A 22,886-nucleotide genomic window follows, 5' to 3' on the forward strand; every position below is an offset into this window, starting at 1 on the left:
TACCACAGGTGGACTCCAATCAAGTTGTAGAACCATCTCAAGGATGATCAATGGAAACAGGATGCACCTGAGCTCAATTTAGAGTCTCATAGCAAAGGGTCTCAATACTTATGTAAATAAGGTATTTATGTTTTTTTTGTAAAAACCTGTTTTCGCTTTGTCATTATGGGGTATTGTGTGTAGATTGATGAGGACATTTTTTTATTTAATCAATTTTAGAATAAGGCTGTAACGTAACAAAATGTAGAAAAAGGGAAGGAGTCCGAATGCACTGTAAATAGTCATGTACACACACTTAAAATGGCGGTTTAGAAGGAGTGCAAAGGCGAATTGAGTTATTGCACACACTTCAGAGTAGGCGTTCCCTAACGGAAATATGCAGATGCCTACTAGAATGGGCCAATAGGATCTTGCTAGCTTGTGCTTGGCTCTGCCCACCTCCTTGCTTGTTCTGCCCCCTATGACTTTTGTTCCGATTGGAAAAGACAAGCTGTGGTCTATCTTGGTTTATTTATAAAAAATCTTTACTGAAACCTATTTTCAAGTATTGTGGTGGCAGCATCATGTTGTGGGTATGCTTGTCACCGGCAGGGACAGGGGAGTTTGTCAGGATCCAAATAAATATGATAAGAGCAAAGCCCAGGAGGAAAACCTGCCACAGTCTTCTGAATACTTAACCCTGGGATAGTTGTATTTTTCAGCAGGACAATAACACACATTTTAATGCCAAAGACATAACAGAATGGCTTTCTAAGAGGTGTTGAGTGTTCCTTTGTGGTCCAGTCTCAGTCTTGACTTAAATCTGCTTGAAAATCAGAGACAAGTTTTGATTACTGCTGTCCATCAATGATTCCCAATCAAATTTACTGAGCTTGAGCAATTTGGACAGAACAATGGATGACCTAAGAGTTGTGCAAAGTTGTTAGAATCTTATTCAAAATGATTCACAACTGTAATTGCTGCCAAAGGTGATTCCAAGTATTAACTCTGGAGTGTGAAGACATTATGCAATCAAGACATCTTCATATATATATTCTCCAATTTTTCTTTCACTTTGAAAATGTAGAGTAGATTGTGTATATCAGTAGGGAAAAAAACAAATAATTGTATCCCTTTTTAGATTAAATTTTAAGGCAGCAAAATGTGAAAACTGTGCAAGAGGTGTGTAGACTTTCACTAGGCACTAACTATTTGGGGTTTGATTGGGCTTCTCCAGGTGAGAGCAGAGGTCTGACTGGGCCTGGTGAACGGAGTGTGGTATAGATAAAGACCAGCCATTTTCATTTTAACCTCCTCACACTACCTCGGATACTAATCACTATAACAAATGTTACAGTATGCTGTACAAGCAGAAAGTTACACAGGCAGAAAGTTACACAGGCAGAGAGGCTACAGTCAGTACTTCTCATTGTCACTTGACGATCAGTATAACGTAGGGAAAATCACTGAGACTTGAGTGAGCTGGACAGTGTGTAGATAAAAATAATTGGAGTACAATGAACAATACTAATAATAAATAATTTATTAATGGAATAGAAATGGAAATTATTCAATAAATTATATTATTTTGTAAGTGCTTCACAACAAAGGCAAGAACAAGGAAAACATTTGTACTTGAAAAACTGGACAGTTCCTACTTAGAGCAAATCTAAAGGTACCGAATAAACACAAACAGGCTATGTAATTTATAGGCGTACAAAACTGTCCAACGCCTGTAAAATAACTGTAGGGAAAAAAACATTCTGGTGAGGTCAGGTCATTCACATCTTAACTGGATATGAAAATAATAAAGGAATAAACAGGAACTACAGTATTATTGATGAACATGTTATGTAATCTAATCATTATGAGAATGCTTTTGATTATCGCTGCTCTTTTCTGCTACATTGTCATTCTATCCACAATAGACACACAACACAAAAACATATGACTAGGTTGGACAAGGAACATCATTATTGTGCCTGACTCAGGGAAGAATACACAAACTTCTGTGCAATCTCCATTGGACATCGATGGATGATTTACACTAACATTTGAGTTAGACACAAACATCTCCAGTTAGGATTCAGCACTTGAATTCTAGGATTTCAAGAGTTTTGGCAAAGCTAAGAGACTGCATTTAAGAATAAGCCCATATGCAGAACTCAAATCTAAATGGAAAAGTATGTAGTGTAGAATGGAGGGTGAAGTGTGTCTGTATTTTGTAGTGTTTTTCATGTGTATGTGCATGTTAGAGGATGGCGTGCGACTCCGAATTAGTCCTCCTGCTTCTTGAGGAAGAACTGCAGTGCCGAGTCCCACTGGTCTCTAGGAAAGCGGTTGGACAGCTCACAGTAATCCAGCAGCTGAGACACTTTGTCTGCATGGTGACAAAGCAAAGGAATAAAAGACAATTAGAATGTGTCTGAAGGAGATGCCTCAGGATTCTTCACTAATGTTAAAGAATTTAATAAATTGATTAAAATAGTCCCAATGAAATAATGTACACTACCGTTCAAAAGTTTGGGGTCACTTAGAAATGTTCTTGTTTTGAAATAGCCATTAAAATAACACCAAATTGATCAGAAATACAGTGTAGACATTGTTAATGTTGTAAATGGCTATTGTAGCTGCAAACGGCTGATTTTTTATGGAATATCTAGCAATCATTATCAGCAACCATCAGTCCTGTGTTCCAATGGCACGTTGTGTTTGCTAATCCAAGCTTATCATTTAAAAAGGCTAATTGATCATTAGAAAACCCTTTTGCAATTATGTTAGCACAGCTGAAAACTGTTGTGCTGATTAAAACTGGCCTTCTTGAGACTAGTTGAGTATCTGGAGAATCAGCAATTGTGGGTTCGATTACAGGCTCAAAATGGCCAGAAACAAATAACTTTCTTCTAAACCTCGTCAGTCTATTCTTGTTCTGAGAGGCTATTCCATGCGAGAAATTGCCAAGAAACTTACAACGCTCTGTACTACTCTCTTCACAGAACAGCGCAAACTGACTCTAACCAGAATAGAAAGAGGAGTGGAAGGCCCCGGTGCACAACTGAGCAAGAGGACAAATACATTAGTGTCTAGTTTGAGAAACAGATGCCTCACATGTCCTCAACTGGCAGCTTCATTAAATAGTATCCGCAAAACACCAGTCTCAATGTCAACAGTGAAGAGGTGACTCCGGGATGCTGACCTTCTAGGCAGAGTTGCAAAGAAAAAGCCATATCTCAGACTGGCCAATAAAAAGAAAAGATTAAGATGGGCAAAATAACACAGACACTGGAAGATTGGAAAAAAAGTGTTATGGACAGACGAATCGAAGTTTGAGGTGTTCGGATCACAAAGAAGAACATTTGTGAGACGCAGACCAAATGAAAAGATGCTGGAGGAGTGCTTGATGCCATCTGTCAAGCATGGTGGAGGCAATGTGATGGTCTGGGGGTGTTTTGGTGGTGGTAAAGTGGGAGATTTGTACAGGGTAAAAGGGATCTTGAAGAAGGAAGGCTATCACTCCATTTTGCAACGCCATGCCATACCCTGTGGACGGCGCTTGATTGGAGCCAATTTCCTCCTACAACAGGACAATGACCCAAAGCACAGCTTCAAACTATTCAATAACTATTTAGGGAAGAAGCAGTCAGCTGGTATTCTGTCTATAATGGAGTGGCCAGCACAGTCACCGGATCTCAACCCTATTGAGCTGTTGTGGGAGCAGCTTGACTGTATGGTACGTAAGAAGTGCCCATCAAGCCAGGTGCTTCAGGAAGCATGGGGTGAAATCTCTTCAGATTACCTCAACAAATTGACAACTAGAATGCCAAAGGTCTGCAAGGCTGTAATTGCTGCAAATGGAGGATTCTTTGACGAAAGCAAAGTTTGAAGGACACAATTATTATTTCAATTAAAAATCATTATTTCTAACCTTGTCAATGACTACATTTCCTATTCATTTTGCTATATTTCCTATTCAAACTCATTTCATGTATGTTTTCATGGAAAACAAGGACATTTCTAAGTGACCCCAAACTTTTGAACGGTAGTGTATTTGAAATATTTCAATTGCAAAATTGTAAATTATTACTTTATGGTCAACTTTCTTAATAAATATTTGTGGACTACAAATTAAGATTCATGCACAACTATGATACAAAATAAGATGTTAATTATTTACAGTTTCAATATAAAAAGGTAAAAACGGCACTGCAGGAAATCTACCTCCTTGTTGCGTTCTGTTGTCTGGATGGTTCTCACTTGAGACACAGTCCTGGTGGAAATAAAATAGGAATGTGTCATAGTGATCCACAGCATTAAGACAGGAGTACAGGTGGAGGCCTGACACCATTGTTCACCAGCTGTGAATAAATGGAAGAGTGTGTGGTTCATCTTATCCACCATATCTCAGCAAACGATAACTCATCAGGCTTGAAGCGAACCAAACTCAAAGACACTAACAGATCACTTGAATTTAAAACAACTTTTGCATACGTTTTGCAATGATGTCATTGATCTTGCTTTGTAGTATACCCCTCAAGGAAACACACACATTATTGAAGCATGTAATGATGTCACAATGTACTCAATTTCAAATCGGAACCATATCCTTAATACTATTAACATTGCAAAAGCACTAGTTTTAGCTTAATCTCAGGTTAATTGCAAAATAAATAATGACATAAGGCAGGAGACACTATACATCTCCCCACTGTTTGGCTAAAATGACTCCCTACTGTCCCTCTATATTGCGAGCTAATCTTAATGTAAATAATAGTGGTAGCTGGGCGGTGAGAGGGGATGTTGTCAGAGGAAGATGAAGGAGACAGCCTGTTTACCGGAGGCTAAACCCCTGGCAGGTAAATCCCCTGAGGAAGCCATCCATCTGTGTAGATGCTAAACATTCACCGGAAGGAGACGGACATTAAAACAGAAAGACTGACTAAAGAACTGTGGGTCTATTATTTATTTGCTCTGTATACATTAAATGAGCTAGTTCTTGAGAAAATGAAAGCGTCGCCAAAACATAATTGTGTATGTGTGTGTGTGTACACGTCCATGTGTTGCTACCTGTATGAAGGTGGCCAGCAGGACACAGCTCATCTCCTGTTGCAGGATGACCTTGTTCTGGGGGTTGTTGTAGCAGGCCGAGATGAGGGAGGGGAAGAGCACTTTGATGAGGCGCGGGTGGCTGAAGTACTGGAAGGGCAGCTGACACAGTTTCTGCAGCACGCTGGGCTGGCGGCCAGACTGCACTATCACCTGGAACACACACACAGAGTAGGGCCAGTCAACCAGTCAGTCAGTCAGTCAGTCAGCGGCAGTGCCAGACGTAAATCTCCACCCTGCGCCCCTCCCACCCGTAAATCGCCACCCTGCGCCCTTCCCACCCGTAAATCTGCTACTAAAGCAACACACAAACACCCATTAGGAGGAGAACTGGAGGGCACAGCCTCCCACCACACAATTACAGGCAACAAAAACACAATGATGGGATGTTTTGTTCTTCCTTTGAACCGCAAGTACAGTGCCTTCAGAAAGTATTCATACCCCTTGACTTATTCCACATTCTGTCTTACAGCTGGAATTCAAAAAATTATTTTTTTCTCACCCATCTACACACTATACACAATAATGACAAAGTGAAAACATGTTTGTAGAAATATTTGCACATTTATTGAAAATGAAATACAGAAATATCTCATTTATGTAAGTATTCACACCCCTGAGTCAAAACTTTGTAGAAACACCTGGATTGTGCAACATTTGCCCATTATTCTTTTCAAAATTCAAGCTCTGTCAAATTGGTTGTTGATCATTGCTAGACAACCATTTTCAGGTCTTGCCATATATTTTCAAGTAGATTTAAGTCAAAACTAACATTCACTGTCTTCTTGGTAAGCAACTCCAGCGTAGATTTGGCCTTGTGTTTTAGGTTATTGTCCTGCTGAAAGGTCAATTAATCTCCCAGTGTCTGGTGGAAAGCAGACTGAACCAGGTTTTCCTCTAGGATTTTGCCTGTGCTTAGCTCCATTCCGTTTATTTTATCCTTAACGATTTCAATCATACCCATAACATGATGCAGCCACCACTATGCTTGAAAATACGGAGTGGTACTCAGTAATGTGTTGTATTGGATTTGCCCCAAATATAACACTTTGTATTCAGGACAAAAAGTTAATTGCTTCACCACATTTTTGCAGCATTATTTTAGTGCATTGTTGCAAACAATATCTGCAATATTTTTATTCTGTACAGGCTTCCTTCTTTTCACGCTGTCAATTAGGTTAGTATTTTGGAGTAACTACAACGTTGTTGATCCATCCTTCTTTCCTATCACAGGCATTAAACTCAAACTGTTTTAAAGCCACCACTGGCCTCATGGTGAAATCCCTGAGCGATTTCCTTTCTCTCCGGCAACTGAGTTAGGAAGGACGCCTGTATCTTAGTGACTGGGTGTATTGATACACCATCCAAACTGTAATTGATAACTTCACCATGCTCAAAGGGATATTCAATGTCTGATTTATTTTGTATTTTTACCCATCTACCAATTGGTGCCCTTCTTTGCGAGGCATTGGAAAACCTCCCTGGTCTTTGTGGTTGAATCTGTGTTTGAAATTCACTGCTCGACTGAGGTACCTTACAGATAATTGTATGTGTGGGGTACAGAGATGAGGTAGTCATTCAAAAATCATGTTAAACACTATTATTGCAGACAGTGACTCCATGCAACTTACTATGTGACTTGTTAAGCACATTTTTACCCCTGAACTTTTTTAGGCTTGCCATAACAAAGGGGTTGAATACTTATTGACTCAAGACATTTCAGCTTTTCATTTTTTATTAATTTGTAAAAAACATAATTCCACTGACATTAGGGGGTATTGTGTGTAGACCAGTGACAATAAATCTCAGTTTAATAAATTTTAAATTCAGGATGTAACAACAAAATGTGGAAAAAGTCCAGGGGTGTGAATACTTTGAAGGCACTGTAATTGCCGAGCTGTTGTTAAATGGAGGCAATGCGAAATATGAATGAGAAATATCTTGACTTTATTATCAAAAGATATGGGCTTTTGTGTTTTACCAGGTTATAGTTGTCTCCAACTGTGTGAGTGTCATTGGGATATTGAAGAGAAGACTATATTCCTGTGTGTGTGCTCTGTGCAGTTGAGGTTGAAAGGGCATACACAGTGCAGGGGTAGGGGGAAGGGTGAGCAGACCTCCACTGTAGCATTGCCACCACCACTTTAAGAAATGAGCAATACCATTAATGGAGTTCTCACCTGGCCAACATCCTGCTCCCCTTTACCAGCGCCCGTCAATCACACTATTACATCCGGCCCACCAATATTAAAACCAAATCCCCCCCAGCCTAGTTTGATTAGAGGGGGGACTGGTCCAAAGGAATTGGTCCTGGCTTAATGCTCAGGGCATCTCCCCAGAGCCTGGGAAGGCAAACCGGGGGGTCACCACAGTAAATCCTGGCTGGAAAAACACCCCACTGCTTTACAGGTACAGAGACCCGGGCTGGGGCTTAGCTGAAATAGGAACCAGAAGGGCAGGGTGAGGTCCCTTGGCCACAGTGACATAAATTAAGAGGATTTACAAGATTTTGAGAATACACTAACAATACTCTTCCAATGCATTCTCTCTTTGATAATGCACTTTAAGGTTTAAGGGTAGGATAAACAAAACGATAATTCACTGCTTTTATCATTTCAAGTTGAAGCTCCTCAAAGCGGTGTTCTACAGCAGCGTTCAAAGGGCCACTCGAGATGCCTCTTCCTATTAACGTCTGTTTAAAGATTCTTTACTGACCAGCTGAAACAAACCACTGAAGAGCCTTTTTAGGGGAGTTAAGGCTCCCCTGGCACACAACTAAAGCAAATTCTCAATGAGAGAGATTAATTCACAAACACGCAGGTTCACTAGGAGGATACTGAAATACCCTGTATTTTCACATTGTCATGTAATGTTCTCACCAAAGGAATGCAAGTTTCTAACTCCACCATAGCTCGTCCACTGACTAGAAGAAAAAAAAGAGGAAGATCTGGTTGTTTTCAAAATGGAACTGCTTATTTTCAGTGTAGGAGCTAAAGTTGCAGGACTTAATGTGCTAAACTATCAAGATCCTTACCATTGCAACACTGCTTGAGGAGGAACTGGCAGAGAGAAAGGTCATACATTTGATTAAGAGATACCAGGTAAAGGAATCTTTCATCAAAACATTGAAAAACACACATAAACACAGCAAGCTAACAATTTGTTGTTGCAGGGCCTGCTGCTGGACATCATAATCCAGAGCATTTATAGGTCTCAGTGCTTCAGAAGCCAGTATCTGTGTTGGTGCTCTACGGAGACTCAACCCACAAATCATACAGCAATCTCATAATCCTCTACTATGCAGTGTTCCAACTTCAGCTACCTAAACACATTGTCCACCCTCAAGTGCCAGCTGCAGGTACACATAAAACAAAGCCAGCTGGCAGCCACAGACCAGAGGTCACTTAGTCCTAGAGAAACCAAGTCTACAGCCAACTTTCTAGGCCTCTCCAGGCTTCACCCCAGGTGAAGAGCAATAGCAGTGCTCCACACGGTGCTCCAAACAGGGCTTAGGCCTCTGCCCAGTCTCTCCCTGCCCACTGGAAGTATCTATTCAAACCCTGACATCATAAAAGGACCAGCAAGCGTCTGAAGTCATGAATCAGGCCCCAGTTTAACACAGACCTGTAAAGCTCAAGTGCCTGGTAGCTCTGGTCTGTCTTAACTACAGAGACCTGCCTTTTCAAACAGGCCTGCTCTTTTACGACACTCCTTTACATAATCACCTTGCTGTCCATAGACAAAGAGTGTGTAAAGTTAACTTTCCGAAACGCAAACAAAACCTCGGGAAAGCCCAAGTTGAAGCGGAAACCAGGCTGAACAGTTCAATGCTGTACATATGTCAGTGTAGAATTGAGAACACACATCACACTAGCAAAAAACAGCCATGCAATAACCAAGGTTAGTTTGCTAGATTTGAGAACTTTTAAGAGCCAAAGCGATCATGTACTGTAATTCCAGCATACACTACATACAGTATATTTTTTATTTGAGATACCCTCCACTCATAGGGAGACCATCGTGGATGAGTGGACATTGGAGGAGTCTCTATTCTGCATGCCGTCTAGACAGGCCCAGACACCTAAGCTAGAGGAACCAGGATGTGTCAGCCTTAGAACAGGGCCACAAATCTGAAGCTCTGGCGCACAACACAAACCAGACCCTCTCCCAAGCCTCCCTCTACACACTGAAGTTACCCTAGTGAAAGAACTGCCATACTGATAAGAGAGGGGGGCAGATGACATCAGAGGATACTGAGAGTCTTTTCAGGAAGGGAAGGTAATGCTGAAAGGGCATTTTAACAACTACCTACCACCCACCCATAGCTGATGGAGAAGTGCACTGAATGCTACGTAAATCGTCTACTGACAAACAGATGGCGACATGGACATTGACTTAGACATCCCCTGGACAAGAAGAGAAGATCCCACCCCGGCTTTTAAGAGACAGGCCAAGAGTATCCATCTCGTCTAAACCACATAAAAGATGGTGTTTGCCAAATAACCTGTAATTATTCTAGATTTATCTGCCAACTGACATTGTCAACTTACTCTAGATCAGGGTTCCCCAACTGGCGGCCAAATTTGGCCCGTAAGTGATTTTATTTGCCCCCCTTCACTTTTTGGGACAGAAAAGACTGTAAAAACACCAGCAAATCAACTCCAAGTGATACTAATTTTGGAAATCTGTTCCAAAGTATTCCCATGCATAATAGAGAGGTATATGTGATTGTATACAAACGTAAGCAAGGTTAGAAATTATTATGTTTTAGTCAAATAATATCTTTGTTTGGGATTCTTGCAGTCTACAAATTAATTTGTAATTATGTTCCGGCCCTCAGACCATCCACTCAAGAAAAAAAAAAAGATTGTCCCGCGGCTGAATCTAGTGGATGATCCCTGCTCTAGATCCTACAGCACATAGCGTGGTTGTGAAAGTGCCAGGGCCACAATCAAATGAATCATCATGCAAATAGAACCTCTTTAAAAAGATATGGAAGTTTATGGGGAAAATGTCTCCCTGAACTACAATGAAGTTAGTTGGACCTGGGCTCACCCAAAATCTGTGTAAATCATCTGCAAAGCTAACAATCAGGCCCTCTCCTGCCAGTCACCACTCTGTGGTCTGTGTACGTATGTGTTAACTCTGTGGTATAGTAAGACAGTGTGCATTGGGCTGGCTCCCCATGGTCTGCATGAGCCACACTTCACCCTGGAGGCATGGAGCATTTGGTTTTCTTGGCAGTAATGGACTATTGAAGGGACGGTTTCAACATGAGTTTATCATGGATTACAGGCCCAGAGCTGTGAGCTGCGAGTGGGTCTGGGGCCTGCAGGGCAGAGGAAACGCCCTAGTACAGAATGGGAGGACAGGGGCTCGCCTGACTGCAGATAACATTGATGTGTGGGATGTCAGTCTGGGAAGGGGCCTACTACAGTTCACAAGCAGCTAGTTTTCCATTTTACACTAGCCTTTATAATGAACTGAAATACTTAATGTCAATTTAAATCGATTATGGAAATGTTAATAACCTACTTCGAAATGTCCATAGTCTGGAAGCAGTCATGAAAGGGATACATTTCCATACCTTTGCATGACTCTGCTTGTGTGTACGTGTGTGGCCATTTTCCATGAATGAGAGAAAGTTCTTAAGACCTCAAAGCCAGGTGTCTGGGTTAACATGTCAACAGCTTACAGCCAGCATTTACTGTTTGCACATTTCAAAGAAGCTAAAGATCACCACCATGAATGATTCACAAATGAATCACTGGAGGTTGGGAAGAAAAAGATGAGGGAGCTTACATATCCCCTCAAGAGCAGTTAAAAACATTTAATTTAGCCCTCTTTTTAGTGTCCGTCTATGGGTTCTCCCAAAAGACAATGAAAACATATGGCTACATGACCCTGTGAGCTAAAACACACTTAAAACACACACAAGGCTACATATGTCACTCTCCCAATGGCTTTACGTGTGACAGGCTGAGTTATTCATATCCTCAGAGCAGGGAGAATATCTCTCTCTACAAAGTCCTTCTTCAAAGTTCGGCGTTTTATGAGCAGCATTATTTCTAGTGCACACATATAAACAAAGGCTGGTGTGCCTGTCTGCAGACGGTGAATCAGCAGTCTGTGTGACCGCACGGGTCGCGGGTCGGCATGTTTTTGTGCTCCGCCAATGCTTACATTAGCCTGAGAAAAGCTAAAGCTGCTCCAAATATTTCCCTCAACTCCATCCATCCTGCTCTGCTCTCTTCCAGGACCACAGCACATGGACACATTCCAGGAACCGCGCCCCTGTCGAGGATCAGCTCTGTGGAGGTCGCCAAGGATCACCTTTTATGTTTCCTCACATGTTCTCAATAGGGTTCTCACACCTATCAAAATCTACAATAAACAATAAAAGGAATATTACTAACAAGTCCTAAACGCTGATTTAAACTCTTTGGGATGACTTTGGAGCAGATAGAGAAAGGCATCATATGATCTATCCAAATTTTTTAGCAGCTTGTGCCCTTAATGAAAGTCACAGGTTAAAAACTGCATTAGGGCATTTCAAATTAGCAAAGTGCGCTGGTCATAAATGAATATGCAAAGGGATGCTACTCCCAGGCAGTGTGGTTAACTTTGCTGTGCGAGTACAAAGACCAATCATCTGTCAGCCCCCTAATTCAATCGTCAGTCCTCATTCAATTATCCAATATAATATGCAAATCAGGCCAACAATGGCATAAAAATGCTAATTACGTACATCAGAATAATTAAATTGATAGGAGCAGTGGAAGAGAGTTGAACTGCCATGAAGTGGAGGCAGATTCTTTAATTAGGACTAAAAGATCTTGGAAATTAGAATCTGTAATCCGCCTATAAATTGTTGCGTGGTTGAGCGCGTCTGGGAGGACAAAGACCTTGTAGCAGAGGTTTGAGTCTCAAAGCTCAACTGCTGGCACTGAGGGTCAGGCGTCACATAATTAAAGCCCGGCCAGTGGCCTAGGGTGGTCTAGCGGTCTAGGCCGCTGCCTCCGGTGCACATGTAGAGCTGCATCATGGGTTTGAATCAAGCCCACTGCTATTTCAGCACATTCTCCTTTATCTCTCTCTATCCAATAAACTTACAAAGACTTAAAAAGACTAAAAAAATTAAATAAACTAAAGCCCGGCCAACTGTAGCACTGTAGGCTGCTCATGGGCCCACGCATGACAATTACACAGCAGCCAAGTCTGCTCCATCACATCCTGCTCACAGGCACATAGGATCAGTTGCCTTTAGTGTTGCCAAAATACCAGAATTTTGACTTCAATACTAATAACAGGTTTAGTATCACAATACTCGATACCATCACGATACTCGATACCAAAATGATACCAGGGCAAAAAAAGAAGGCATATTAGCCAAAGTAACAAAATGGCACTTGATCCAGACAGAGCTTTTGAGATCAACGTCATTACATTTTTAGTCTTTTATTTCAGAAAGTATTCAGACCCATTGACTTTTTCCACATTTTGTTACAGTATTATTCCAAAAATTGATTTTTTTCCTCAATCTACACACAATACTCCTTAATGACAAAGCGAAAACTGGTTATACATTTTTGCACATTTATTAAAAATAAACACAGAAATACCTTATTTACATAAGTAGTCAGACCCTTTGCTATTAGACTCAAAACTGAGCTCAGATGCATCCTGTTTCCATTGATCATCCTTGAGATGTTTCTACAACTTCATTGGAGTCCACCTGTGGTAAATTCAATTTATTTGACATGATTTGGAAAGGCACACACCTGTCTATATAAGGTCCCACAGTTGACAGTGCATGTCAGAGCAAAAACCAAGGAACTGTTTGTAGAGCTCAGAGACAGGATTGTGTTGAGGCACAGATCTGGGGAAGGGTACCAAAACATTTCTGCAGCATTGAAGGTCCCCAAGAACACAGTGGTCTCCATCATTCTTAAATGGAAGAAGTTTGGAACCACCAAGACTCTTCCTAGAGCTGGCTGCCCGGCCAAACTGAGCAATCGGGGGAGAAGGGCCTTGGTCAGGAAGGTGACCAAGAACCCGATGGTCACTCTGACAGAGCTCCAGAGTTCCTCTGTGGAGATGGGAGAATCTTCCAGAAGGACAACCATCTCTGCAGCACTCCACTATTCTGGCCTTTATGGTAGAGTGCCCAGACGGAAGCCACTCTTCAGTAAAAAAGCACATGAGAGCCCACTTGGGACCTAAAGGACTAAGACCATGAGAAACAAGATTCTCTGGTCTGATGAAACCAAGATTGAACTCTTAGGCCTGAATGCCAAGCGTCACGTCTGGAGGAAACCTGGCACCATCCCTACGGGGAAGCATGGTGGCGGCAGCATCATGCTGTGGGGATGTTTTTCAGCGGCAGGGACTGGGAGACTAGTCAGGATCGAGGGAAAGATGAACGGAGCAAAGTACAGAGAGATCCTTGATGAAAACCTGCTCCACAGCGCTCAGGACCTCAGACTGGGACGAAAGTTCAGCTTCCAACAGGACAACGACCCTAAGCACACAGCCAAGACAACGCAGGAGTGGCTTCGGGACAAGTCTCTGAATGTCCTTGAGTGGCCCAGCCAGAGCCCGGACTTGAACACGATCGAACATCTCTGGAGAGACCTGAAAATAGCTGTGCAGCGACACTCCCCATCCAACCTGACAGAGCTTGAGAGGATCTGCAGAGAATGGGAGAAACTCCCCAAATACAGGTGTGCCAAGCTTGTAGCGTCATTTAATTAATTAATGAATCAATCAATTATAAAATCAATCAATTAGACTTTTCTTACCAATCTAACTACTAAATAATTTATTTGAATGGTAAATCTCTAGGCTATTGATAAACTGGGTAAATCAAGATGTAGGCCTATTCACAATTCAGGTGAATGGATATTCAATAGGAGTGTGTGTGTGTGTGCGTTAAGTTATTGAGCTTGTTTTGGCTGATTTCATGGGAAAACCAATTTGGGACTTGTTTTGTACTGATCAACAACATTTGCATAGAAGAAGCAATCAAAAAACATTTTAAAACTGTGCGCTCTCTCTCTTTAAGACCCATGACATCATTCACACACACAATCAGTTCGAGGCTTGAGCAAAGATGATACTGACTGGGAGAGATGTGAGGCGGGGTAGAGGAAGTGAATGAATAAGGTTTTTGGGGACAATCAGCTTTGAAATCAGCAATATTTTGCATTATGGTTTGCATATCATCACAAACAAGGTACTAGGGAAGTTCATTGATGTTAGCTTCAACTGTAAGCTAGCAAGGAGAGTTAGTCTACAAAGCTGGAACCTGCCGTTATCCACTGGAGTACCACACACCCATGCAAGGCTCCCCGCCCCCTACCCAGATAGAATATGAACAGGTCACAAACCATGTCAACAATGTTTAGAATAGCAGGAAATTAGCTTTAAAAATGCTAAATTATCTCAGCTTCATTGCAAAATGTGTAAAATAGCCTGAGTTTTGCTATAAAACCGCAACTGTTTCTCTGCCCCATTGCAATATGTGTAGAATCGCAGAAAATTACCTTTAAAACAGCAACATTTTCTCTCAGCCTAATGGCAAAATGTGTAAAATAGCATGAGATTAGGGCCCCGTGTAGCTCAGTTGGTAGAGCATGGCGCTTGCAACGCCAGGGTTGTGGGTTCGATTCCCATGGGGGGCCAGTATGAAAAAATGTATGCACTAACTGTAAGTCGCTCTGGATAAGAGCGTCTGCTAAATGACTAAAATGTAAAATGTAAAAAAATTAGCTCTAAAACAAATGTCTCTATGCCCCATGGCAAAATGTGTAACATTTTAGGAAGTTAGCTGTACTAATATTTGTTTTGTGGGGGAACAGGCTAGAGCTAGCAATAAGTAAGTGGAGCGGGCACGGTGCTCTCGCGGTATAAGGGAACATCGGCTGCGCTGAGACAGACTTGACCCTCTCTCAATTAGTAGACGACGTGAGACACATTTGACAGAAGTACCGAAAGTAAAAACACAGAAGTTTCGGTATACCGTGCAACACTAGTAGCCTTAACGCCAGGCCAGGCCAGGACCCACACAGCCAAACACATTACGCTAGAGAAAACTGGCTGCTCCACTGAGACAGAACAATGGACCCCGTTACTCTGAGGGACAATAGACAACACACAGCCCAGAGGTGGCAACGCATTCATCTTTAAAGAGGTGGATCTTGTTGCTTTTGTATGAATCACAAAAAAACAACACCCTCTCTTCATCTAATGATACGCTATCAGAAGGATGTAAAGGAAACAGAAGTATCATCATATGGAAAGACGGCTGCTACAGGGCCACACTGACTTCATCTTGACATTTTAGTCATTTAGCAGACGCTCTTATCCAGAGCGACTTACAGGAGCAATTAGGGTTAAGTGCCTTGCTCAAGGGCATCGACAGATTTTTCACCTAGTCGGCTTGGGGATTAGAACCAGCAACCTTTCGGTTACTGGCACAACGCTCTTAACCACTAAGCTACCTGCCGCCCCATTGTCATTCATCCCATATTTCTGAAACAGAACAGACAGATGTGAAATGAACAGTTGTCCAAAAGCGATCAATGGTGAAAACTAAACAAACAGCATGAAGACTAAAGCGGACAAAGAACAAAGCGCATGAAAAAACAGACTTGACTTTACTACATACAGTGAGCTCCAAAAGTATTGGGACAGTGACAATATATATATATTTTTTTGGGCTCTGTACTCCAGCACTTTGGATTTGAAATGAGACAACGACTGAGGTTAAAGTGCATACTGTCAGCTTTAATTTGAGGATATTTTCATCCATATCGGGTGAACCGTTTAGAAATTACAGCACTTTTTGTACATAGTCCCCCCATTTTAGGGGACCAAAAGTAATGCAGTGTCATTTTGGAGTAACTTTGACTGTAAATAAGAATAGAACGTTTCTTAACACTCCTACATTAATATGGATGCTACCATGATTACGGATAATCCTGAATGAATTGTGAATAATGACGAGCGAGAAAGTTAGAGGCATAAATATCATGGTAGCATCCACATTAATGTAGATGTTTTTAGAAACATTATATTCTTATTTTCAATAAAAAGGGACTCCAAAATGACACAATACATTATTTACCATTCATTTCTATTGGGCACAAAATAATCTGAAACACAACCAAAACAAACAGCAAATGCATCCAATAAATTTGTAGAGTTACAAGCATGCTATGAAAATGGGACCAAATACTTAACTTTTTACTACTTTAATACACATAAGTGAATTTGTCCCATTACTTTTGGTCCCCTAAAATGGTGGGACTACGTACAAAAATTGCTGTAATTTCTAAATTGACAATCTGAACTTTAACCTCATAGTCATTGTATCATTTCAAATCCAAAGTGCTGGAGTACAGAGCCAAAAAAATAAAATGAGTGTCACTGTCCCAATACTTTTGGAGCTCACTGTATTTTATCGTGTGTGTATGTTAAAACCTTTACCTGGTTGTCAGGGTGGTTGACAGTGAAGTAGCCCACACAGATGAGGACTTCATGCAGCAGCTCTTCAGAGGACTGCTGAGAGCAGTACCACAGCAGGGAGCTCACTATGTGGCGGAAGGCTAGGGACAGCCCCTCGGCACCTAGAACAGTCTGAGAGAGCACAGAAAAATCAGCAGCATTTAAACGCCACTGAGAAACCACAAACACAAAGCAGACACTAGCTAGCTAGACATTCACTAAAACTAACTGGCTAGATGAACAACAATATTCCAAAAAAGTTGAGAAATCAAAACTATGCTGTTAATATACAAGAGGCTGGATTTGCTGAATTAAAAGAGGAGGGATTTGTGTGCTTTAGCGGGTACAGCCTGGTTGATTTTGTGTACAGGGACTCTGCTAGGGGGTCTCTCCCCAGCCCCAACATCAGGGGTCCTACCAGAGGGACCCCAATCCCCCTGCAGAAGAGATGCTATCAGTGGTCCACAGACAGTATTTATTAAACATGTCAGCATGACTGAGCACCACAGGGTCAGCACAGAAACATACCACTGGAATCAGGTTGGGGTGTATGTATGAGGGTTGGACTGGGGACTGTTGGAGAGGAGGGGGTAAACAGTCTCCTAAACAACAGTACTTACCTGAAAGGCCCACTCCTGCTAATCAGACCTGAGTCTCACTCCTGTCTACACTCTAAATTGAACACCCTGCATACTGCAGACATATCCATCTCCCCCAATGTAATCAGTCTTAGGACTTGAAGAACAGTGAGACAAACTGACCACCTATATTTTGTCTGTCAGTGAATGAATGCAAAGGCTGAATATAATATGTGTTTTGATGGGCACCAAAAGGTTGATGATTAAATGCTAATGAATATTACACATTTACTTAAAAATAGACTTCTAAAATATTTGTAAATGAACTCATCACCAGCAGTGTCCTTTTCAGTTTGAAACCCCCTCTAACAAACCTATTTGGTAGCTGATTCTGGGAACTAGCAAAATGGCCAATGAGAAGAGGGAGCTCAGCATCCACTGTAGTGCTTATTAGTCAGCACTAGTGTGGGGTAATGTGAACCACAAGGTGAAAACAACTCACAGGGCACAAAGAAACATAATTTAAAATGTTCATAAAAACGGTACTGAAATGCTTTGACTTCCAGCTGTTTTGAATAGCCTGAGCATGGCAGAGCCGAGGGAGAGCAGCCTCTGTGTTAATTACCCACAGGCATTAAAATAATTAATAACTTTCCAACTTTCTCCCTCACGCCTTTCTGTTTATGCACTGCCAGAGCACAGTGAAGCTGTCATCCTCTCTTCATCACAGCTGATAATGTATGGCCCTGGCTACAGCACTAATCACTCAGGTCCATCCGCATTGATGACCCACTGGGCTCCATTGAACCTCAGCAGCTGACCCCAGGTCAGGGGACATGCGTGTTTATGTCCGAGAGGTCAGCTATATCCTGAGGAAAAATACTCCAGTCATAATGGCAGCAGCTCTGAGAACTGGCCTCTGCTGCCCGATCAGTAACATATGGCCTTGTTGCTGCCAGGAACAGGAAGGAGGGATATTTTCAGTGCTGCCTGATGCTAGTGCACAGGGATATGAGTGTAAAAGTAAATCAAAAACTGTGAGAGGGGACATTAGGTGACAAGACCTTTTCATGGCACCCCCTATTTGGAATGTCAGTCTGTGGAATGTGTCCAGCATAATACACCTATGTTACCAGCAACGACAGTATATATGGAATCAGAGTCACTGTAATCAATAACATCTACTGGACCTGAAGGATGAGGGATTCAAGTGTAAGAATGTGTGTGTGTCTCTGTGTGTGTGTGTGTGTATTGTACCTCAAAATGAAGAAGTGTGTGTGTGTGTGTGTGTGGTACCTGGAAGGCAGACAGGTCGAGCAGGGCGAAGCTGTTGAGGAAGCGGAGGCCCGTTAGGGCCACCTGGATGACCCCTGGGGCGTAGGGCTCCTGTGGGCTCTGGGCAGCCGGCTCAGGCAGGGAGGAGCTGTGGAGCAGGATGCAGTACAGAGTGTGCACCACACCCACCAGGTCTGTGGACTGCAGCAGGGCCGTCAGCCCCGTGGGGTCTGCACGCTTGTTGTCGAATATACTGGGAGAGCTGCAGAGGATACAGGCAATGTAAAGAAACATGTGACATTATTATTTCATTTCTGCTCAATTAACATAGTGACAGCGAAATGTTATACAGGGAAATGAATGAGATCAGAGTACTCCACATTATAAGATCTCCAAACTCATTATTGCTTACTAAGACATAGCTCTCCTTTCCACTAAAATGTTTAGTTAAAAATATCCTGACTTTTCACTTCATTCTATATCAAGCAGAAGTTGAATTCACAACATAACTCTTCAGCTTGCTGCCAGCAACTGCAGCGAGCTAGCCAAGCTGAGAGTTTGACAACCAGCTGAAAGTCAGTAAACCTGAGAAGGTGTTGGCTGCTCTCCTCACCGCAGTGACCAGAGACCCAGGATGTAAGAGTGAAGGCAGTCTGGTCCCTGTGGCTTCTAGATTTACTCGCTAGACCAGGGCTGTCCCCTCAGATATAAATAATAGGGCCTGTCCTCTTTACATTGCATGCCTATCGGGTCAAGTGGCTTAACTGGTTACACAGAGAGAGAAGTTGGAGTTGGAGTCTGGTGGCTGTGTGTGAGAAGGTGTCTATGCTCAGCTGTGCAGTGAAGATTATTGAATCAAATATAAATCAGGGTTAAAAAGCTTGGTCATTACCACTACAACCATAGCCAGATATATTCATTAAATGGTACAACAATGACAGAAATGTGACTTGTTTTTTTTTACACCAGTTCAGAATCGGAGTTTGCTCCTCCAAGCTGGGCAGAGTGAACACAGGAATTTGGAAGTAGCTATGACAGCGGCTCCTCCGTGCTCTTGGCTGCAGAGAGCTTCCTGGCAACGTGCTGTGTATTCAGGCACATTTAATTAAGGTCCACCTTACAGGATTGAAAGCAGCGTGTTCATGTGTCTTAGCCAGGACGCCACCCTGCAGATTAAAGGGATTGGTAACATCATCCTCTCAGCACACATCACAGGTGAGAACAGAACCGGAGTATAATACTGATTGGATGGAAGGAGAGGTTGCTCTGAGTGCCTCAGCTGCCCTCTTCATAAGACTGGAGGCCAGTCAATGCAAACTTCTAGAAACAGACTAAGTACAAAATGTACTCTCTCAAACTAGATAAACAGCACACAAGTCAATGGCATCAGAGAAAACTCATCTCAAATCGCTCCCATTGTTTTACAATTAGGATGCATGTGAACCCACCCAGTTCCATAAGCTAGTGCTGACAGGCAATGTAAGAATACCCCTGCTGCACAGGCTGTGATTTGCAGGCAGAGAAGAGGCCATTTGACCTCTGGATGGAACCCACTGTGCATGCTGTTACTTGATGTTGGCCAACAGCTCTGTGTGGAAATTCGTAGCTCGGCAAGTACATGGTCTCTAATGCCAGTTAAATCCCTCGACACAGCAACTGGCATGACCAAATATATTACAGGACCATGGTATGCATTCTCTCCAGTATAATCTCCTGAACACACGGGTAAGAATGGAGATAGTTGGCTGGATTAGCAGGGTGTTGATTATTACACAACATCGCTCGGTCCGCTCATTAAAGTGGCGAGGTTATGGTGCCGTGTTTTCTCACAGATATTAAGTGACAGTCTCAGCAGTGCTCCCCGTGTTGGTGTGAAGCAGCTGGGCATTGTTACAGCACCCAGCAGCTGGAGAGGAGAGGTACACTAGCAGAACACCTACAGTATAGTAAGTAAATCAGTCCTAGTGATACTGACTTATAAGGCCAGGTTTTGACAACAGATCTGAAATATTTGAGCTAAAATACATCTGTCCTAATTCAAACTGTGACACTACAGAAACTAAAAGGGATCTGATGTGCCCATATGACACGCATTGATGATATTTGACTAGGAGGGCAGCATACCTGTACTAAGGGTCATGCTATCTTTGTCAGTATTGCGTCTCAGTCTGTGTGCTTAGCCTCTGTCAGCGGCGCCACTGAGACACTCTTGGGGGTGGTCACAGTGACACAAGTGGGTGGGTTTCCCCCAGTGTGCTGGAGGCAAGGGTTTATGATGAGTGACAGAGCACTGGAGTCAAGAAGATGCCTATCTCCATCAACAGTAACGATGGCCTTGCCAACGCTCAGACTAAAGGAAACCACTGAGTGCGATTGACAAGGAAGCCATGTCTTTGATTGGGCTCCAACAACCAGTCTTTATGGGATGGAGGAAGATTCAATAGTGAGTCACTCCTGCCGTTAGATTTGTGGACAGCCATGTGTGTGATCACAGGGATGTCTGGAGAGGAGGGTCATAGAGGAAGGGAGACTGCTGCCACTCACCGGCCAGTCACAGCGAAGCACAGCTTACACATGGCGTGCAGCAGAGCGGTAGCCTGATGGAGGAAGGCGGACATCTTAGGGCTCTCGTCCACTGGGCCCTGGACAGACAGGAAGCAGCCGTACAGCTTGTCAATCAGACCCATGTTCACCACGTAGCTGAGGGGGGGACAAACACAAAGGAGGATAAGAGTAAATTCACAGGAAGAAAACAACAAATGACAAAACCTTGACAGAATATTTGGATGTCATTCAAAAAGTGTCTCTGTGACATATGTTTTATCCTAACAAAGGCCCTCACTGAGCGCAACTCACTGGCAGCACAGTTGAAATGTGATCTCTCACCCAAGTCCTCTATACTCCCTCTTATTCGTGTGATATCACCAATTTGTCTTGCCAATGACAGGTCTCATGATCATGTTCCCTCCACTATCTCAGCAACTAATCACTGGTAATAGCATCATTACATTTACATTTGAGTAATTTAACAGACACTCTGATCCAGAGCAACTTACAGGAGTGAGTGCATACATTTCCGTACCTTTTCTTACTCCAATAAGTAATTAGAGGGCGGTTGTGCCCCTGTGCCAGCCCAGAGCTAGGCCCCTGACTGTCTGCTGACCTGAGGCTGCCTCACAGCTCAGGTATGCCTTTCCCACCCCGCTCAGCCCCCGCTCAGCCCTACCCACTATAGGGACAGACAGGGAGGCTCAGCTGTCAATCACAAGACCTCCCAGATGTACCAGATAGTTCAGTCAGGAATCAGGAAGCCTGCCACTGTTCTACACTACATGAGTTCATTCCAAACCCTCTCTGGCTCTGCTTAGCTTATTCCCTCAACTCGCTCCCTCGTTCGCATACCTTTTTTTGTTGGGACTGTCAGTCAAAATGGGCTCCTCTCAAGGCAGGTAATTACTATTTTTTCAACCTCCACAATAGGTCATCTGACACTTGAACCACGGCCCCTGGTAATGACTTTATCCTCTTCCACAGCTTCACTAGAGCTGAAAGGAGCTTTCCACACACAGTTGTGCACAATGCCTGGCCCACAGTCTGTTTGAAAAGCTGTTTAGTGTTCAGTCTTGCCCCTGTGTGTTTCAACTTATGACCTACACGCATCTGTATGTTTCTGACACTGGTAGGAGATAAGTATGGTACAAAGCCTTGTGAGTGATTGATAATGAGAAATGAAGACTTAGAAGGGGAATGCTGATGTTCTCTTTCAGTGTGATCTACAGTTCACCATAATGGGAAAAAGTGTTGCTGAAGTTACCATCTTTTTGATCTTATTTCCTCCCTACCATCATATACATAATTTGAGGCAGTTGAGGCAAATCTTTCATTGCTTGCAGGGATTACTAGTCTGACGACACCATTTTTCTCAGGCTCTCCCCTGTCTCCAGGGTTACGACTGGGTCATAGTATGAGTGTTGGGCCTGTGCAGCTGCTCTGGTCAGATGAATCATTGGCTGGGGGAGGGATGATGGGAAGACTCCACTCTTCCTGAAGGCCTGGGCCTGCCTTTCCTCACCGCCCCACAGTGCCCGAGACAGACACAGCCCCTGCTACTCAAAGGCCACGTTCAAGGGGATGTTGCAAACTTCCAAGAGTGTTCTTTGATTACGTTGCCCCAAGTAAAAAAAAAAGACGTATTACTTTGCTGAGGAGTTTGATCCAGAACGTGTGAAAAATGACTATTTGGACAGATGCCAGAGGACAACCTCTCTCACCCTGGCAAGAAAATAATCTGAGCTTTTCTAAGGGAGCTGACCTTTCGTAGTAATCTTTTCAACGAAAGGCTATTTCTGATAGTAACTAAGTTGTTTTAATTTCAGTGGTTCCCCACATCAACCCTAAAGGAGATAGTGGAGGTGGGAGAGAGGTGTTGTGAGAGGGAGAAGG

At 42.8% G+C, this 22,886-nt stretch overlaps 1 protein-coding gene across 4 annotated transcripts in view; it reads right to left on the reverse strand.

Annotated features, from left to right (window-relative positions):
• Positions 1-1,507: 1,507 nt before the first annotated feature.
• Positions 1,508-22,886, reverse strand: part of LOC121531912 (S phase cyclin A-associated protein in the endoplasmic reticulum) — a 107,094-nt gene continuing 85,715 nt past the window's right edge. For all 4 annotated transcript variants that reach the window (XM_041837466.2, XM_041837464.2, XM_041837463.2 and 1 more), the window contains 6 exons: positions 20,988-21,143; positions 18,465-18,705; positions 16,573-16,722; positions 5,044-5,235; positions 4,198-4,246; positions 1,508-2,359 (listed from right to left, as the gene is read on the reverse strand). In XM_041837466.2, the coding sequence (XP_041693400.1) occupies positions 2,256-2,359; positions 4,198-4,246; positions 5,044-5,235; positions 16,573-16,722; positions 18,465-18,705; positions 20,988-21,143 (892 nt within the window). In that variant the 3' untranslated portion in view covers positions 1,508-2,255. The remainder of the gene's footprint in view (positions 2,360-4,197; positions 4,247-5,043; positions 5,236-16,572; positions 16,723-18,464; positions 18,706-20,987; positions 21,144-22,886) is intronic.

This window comes from Coregonus clupeaformis, chromosome 19, assembly GCF_020615455.1.
Source record: "Coregonus clupeaformis isolate EN_2021a chromosome 19, ASM2061545v1, whole genome shotgun sequence".
NCBI lineage: Eukaryota > Metazoa > Chordata > Actinopteri > Salmoniformes > Salmonidae > Coregonus > Coregonus clupeaformis.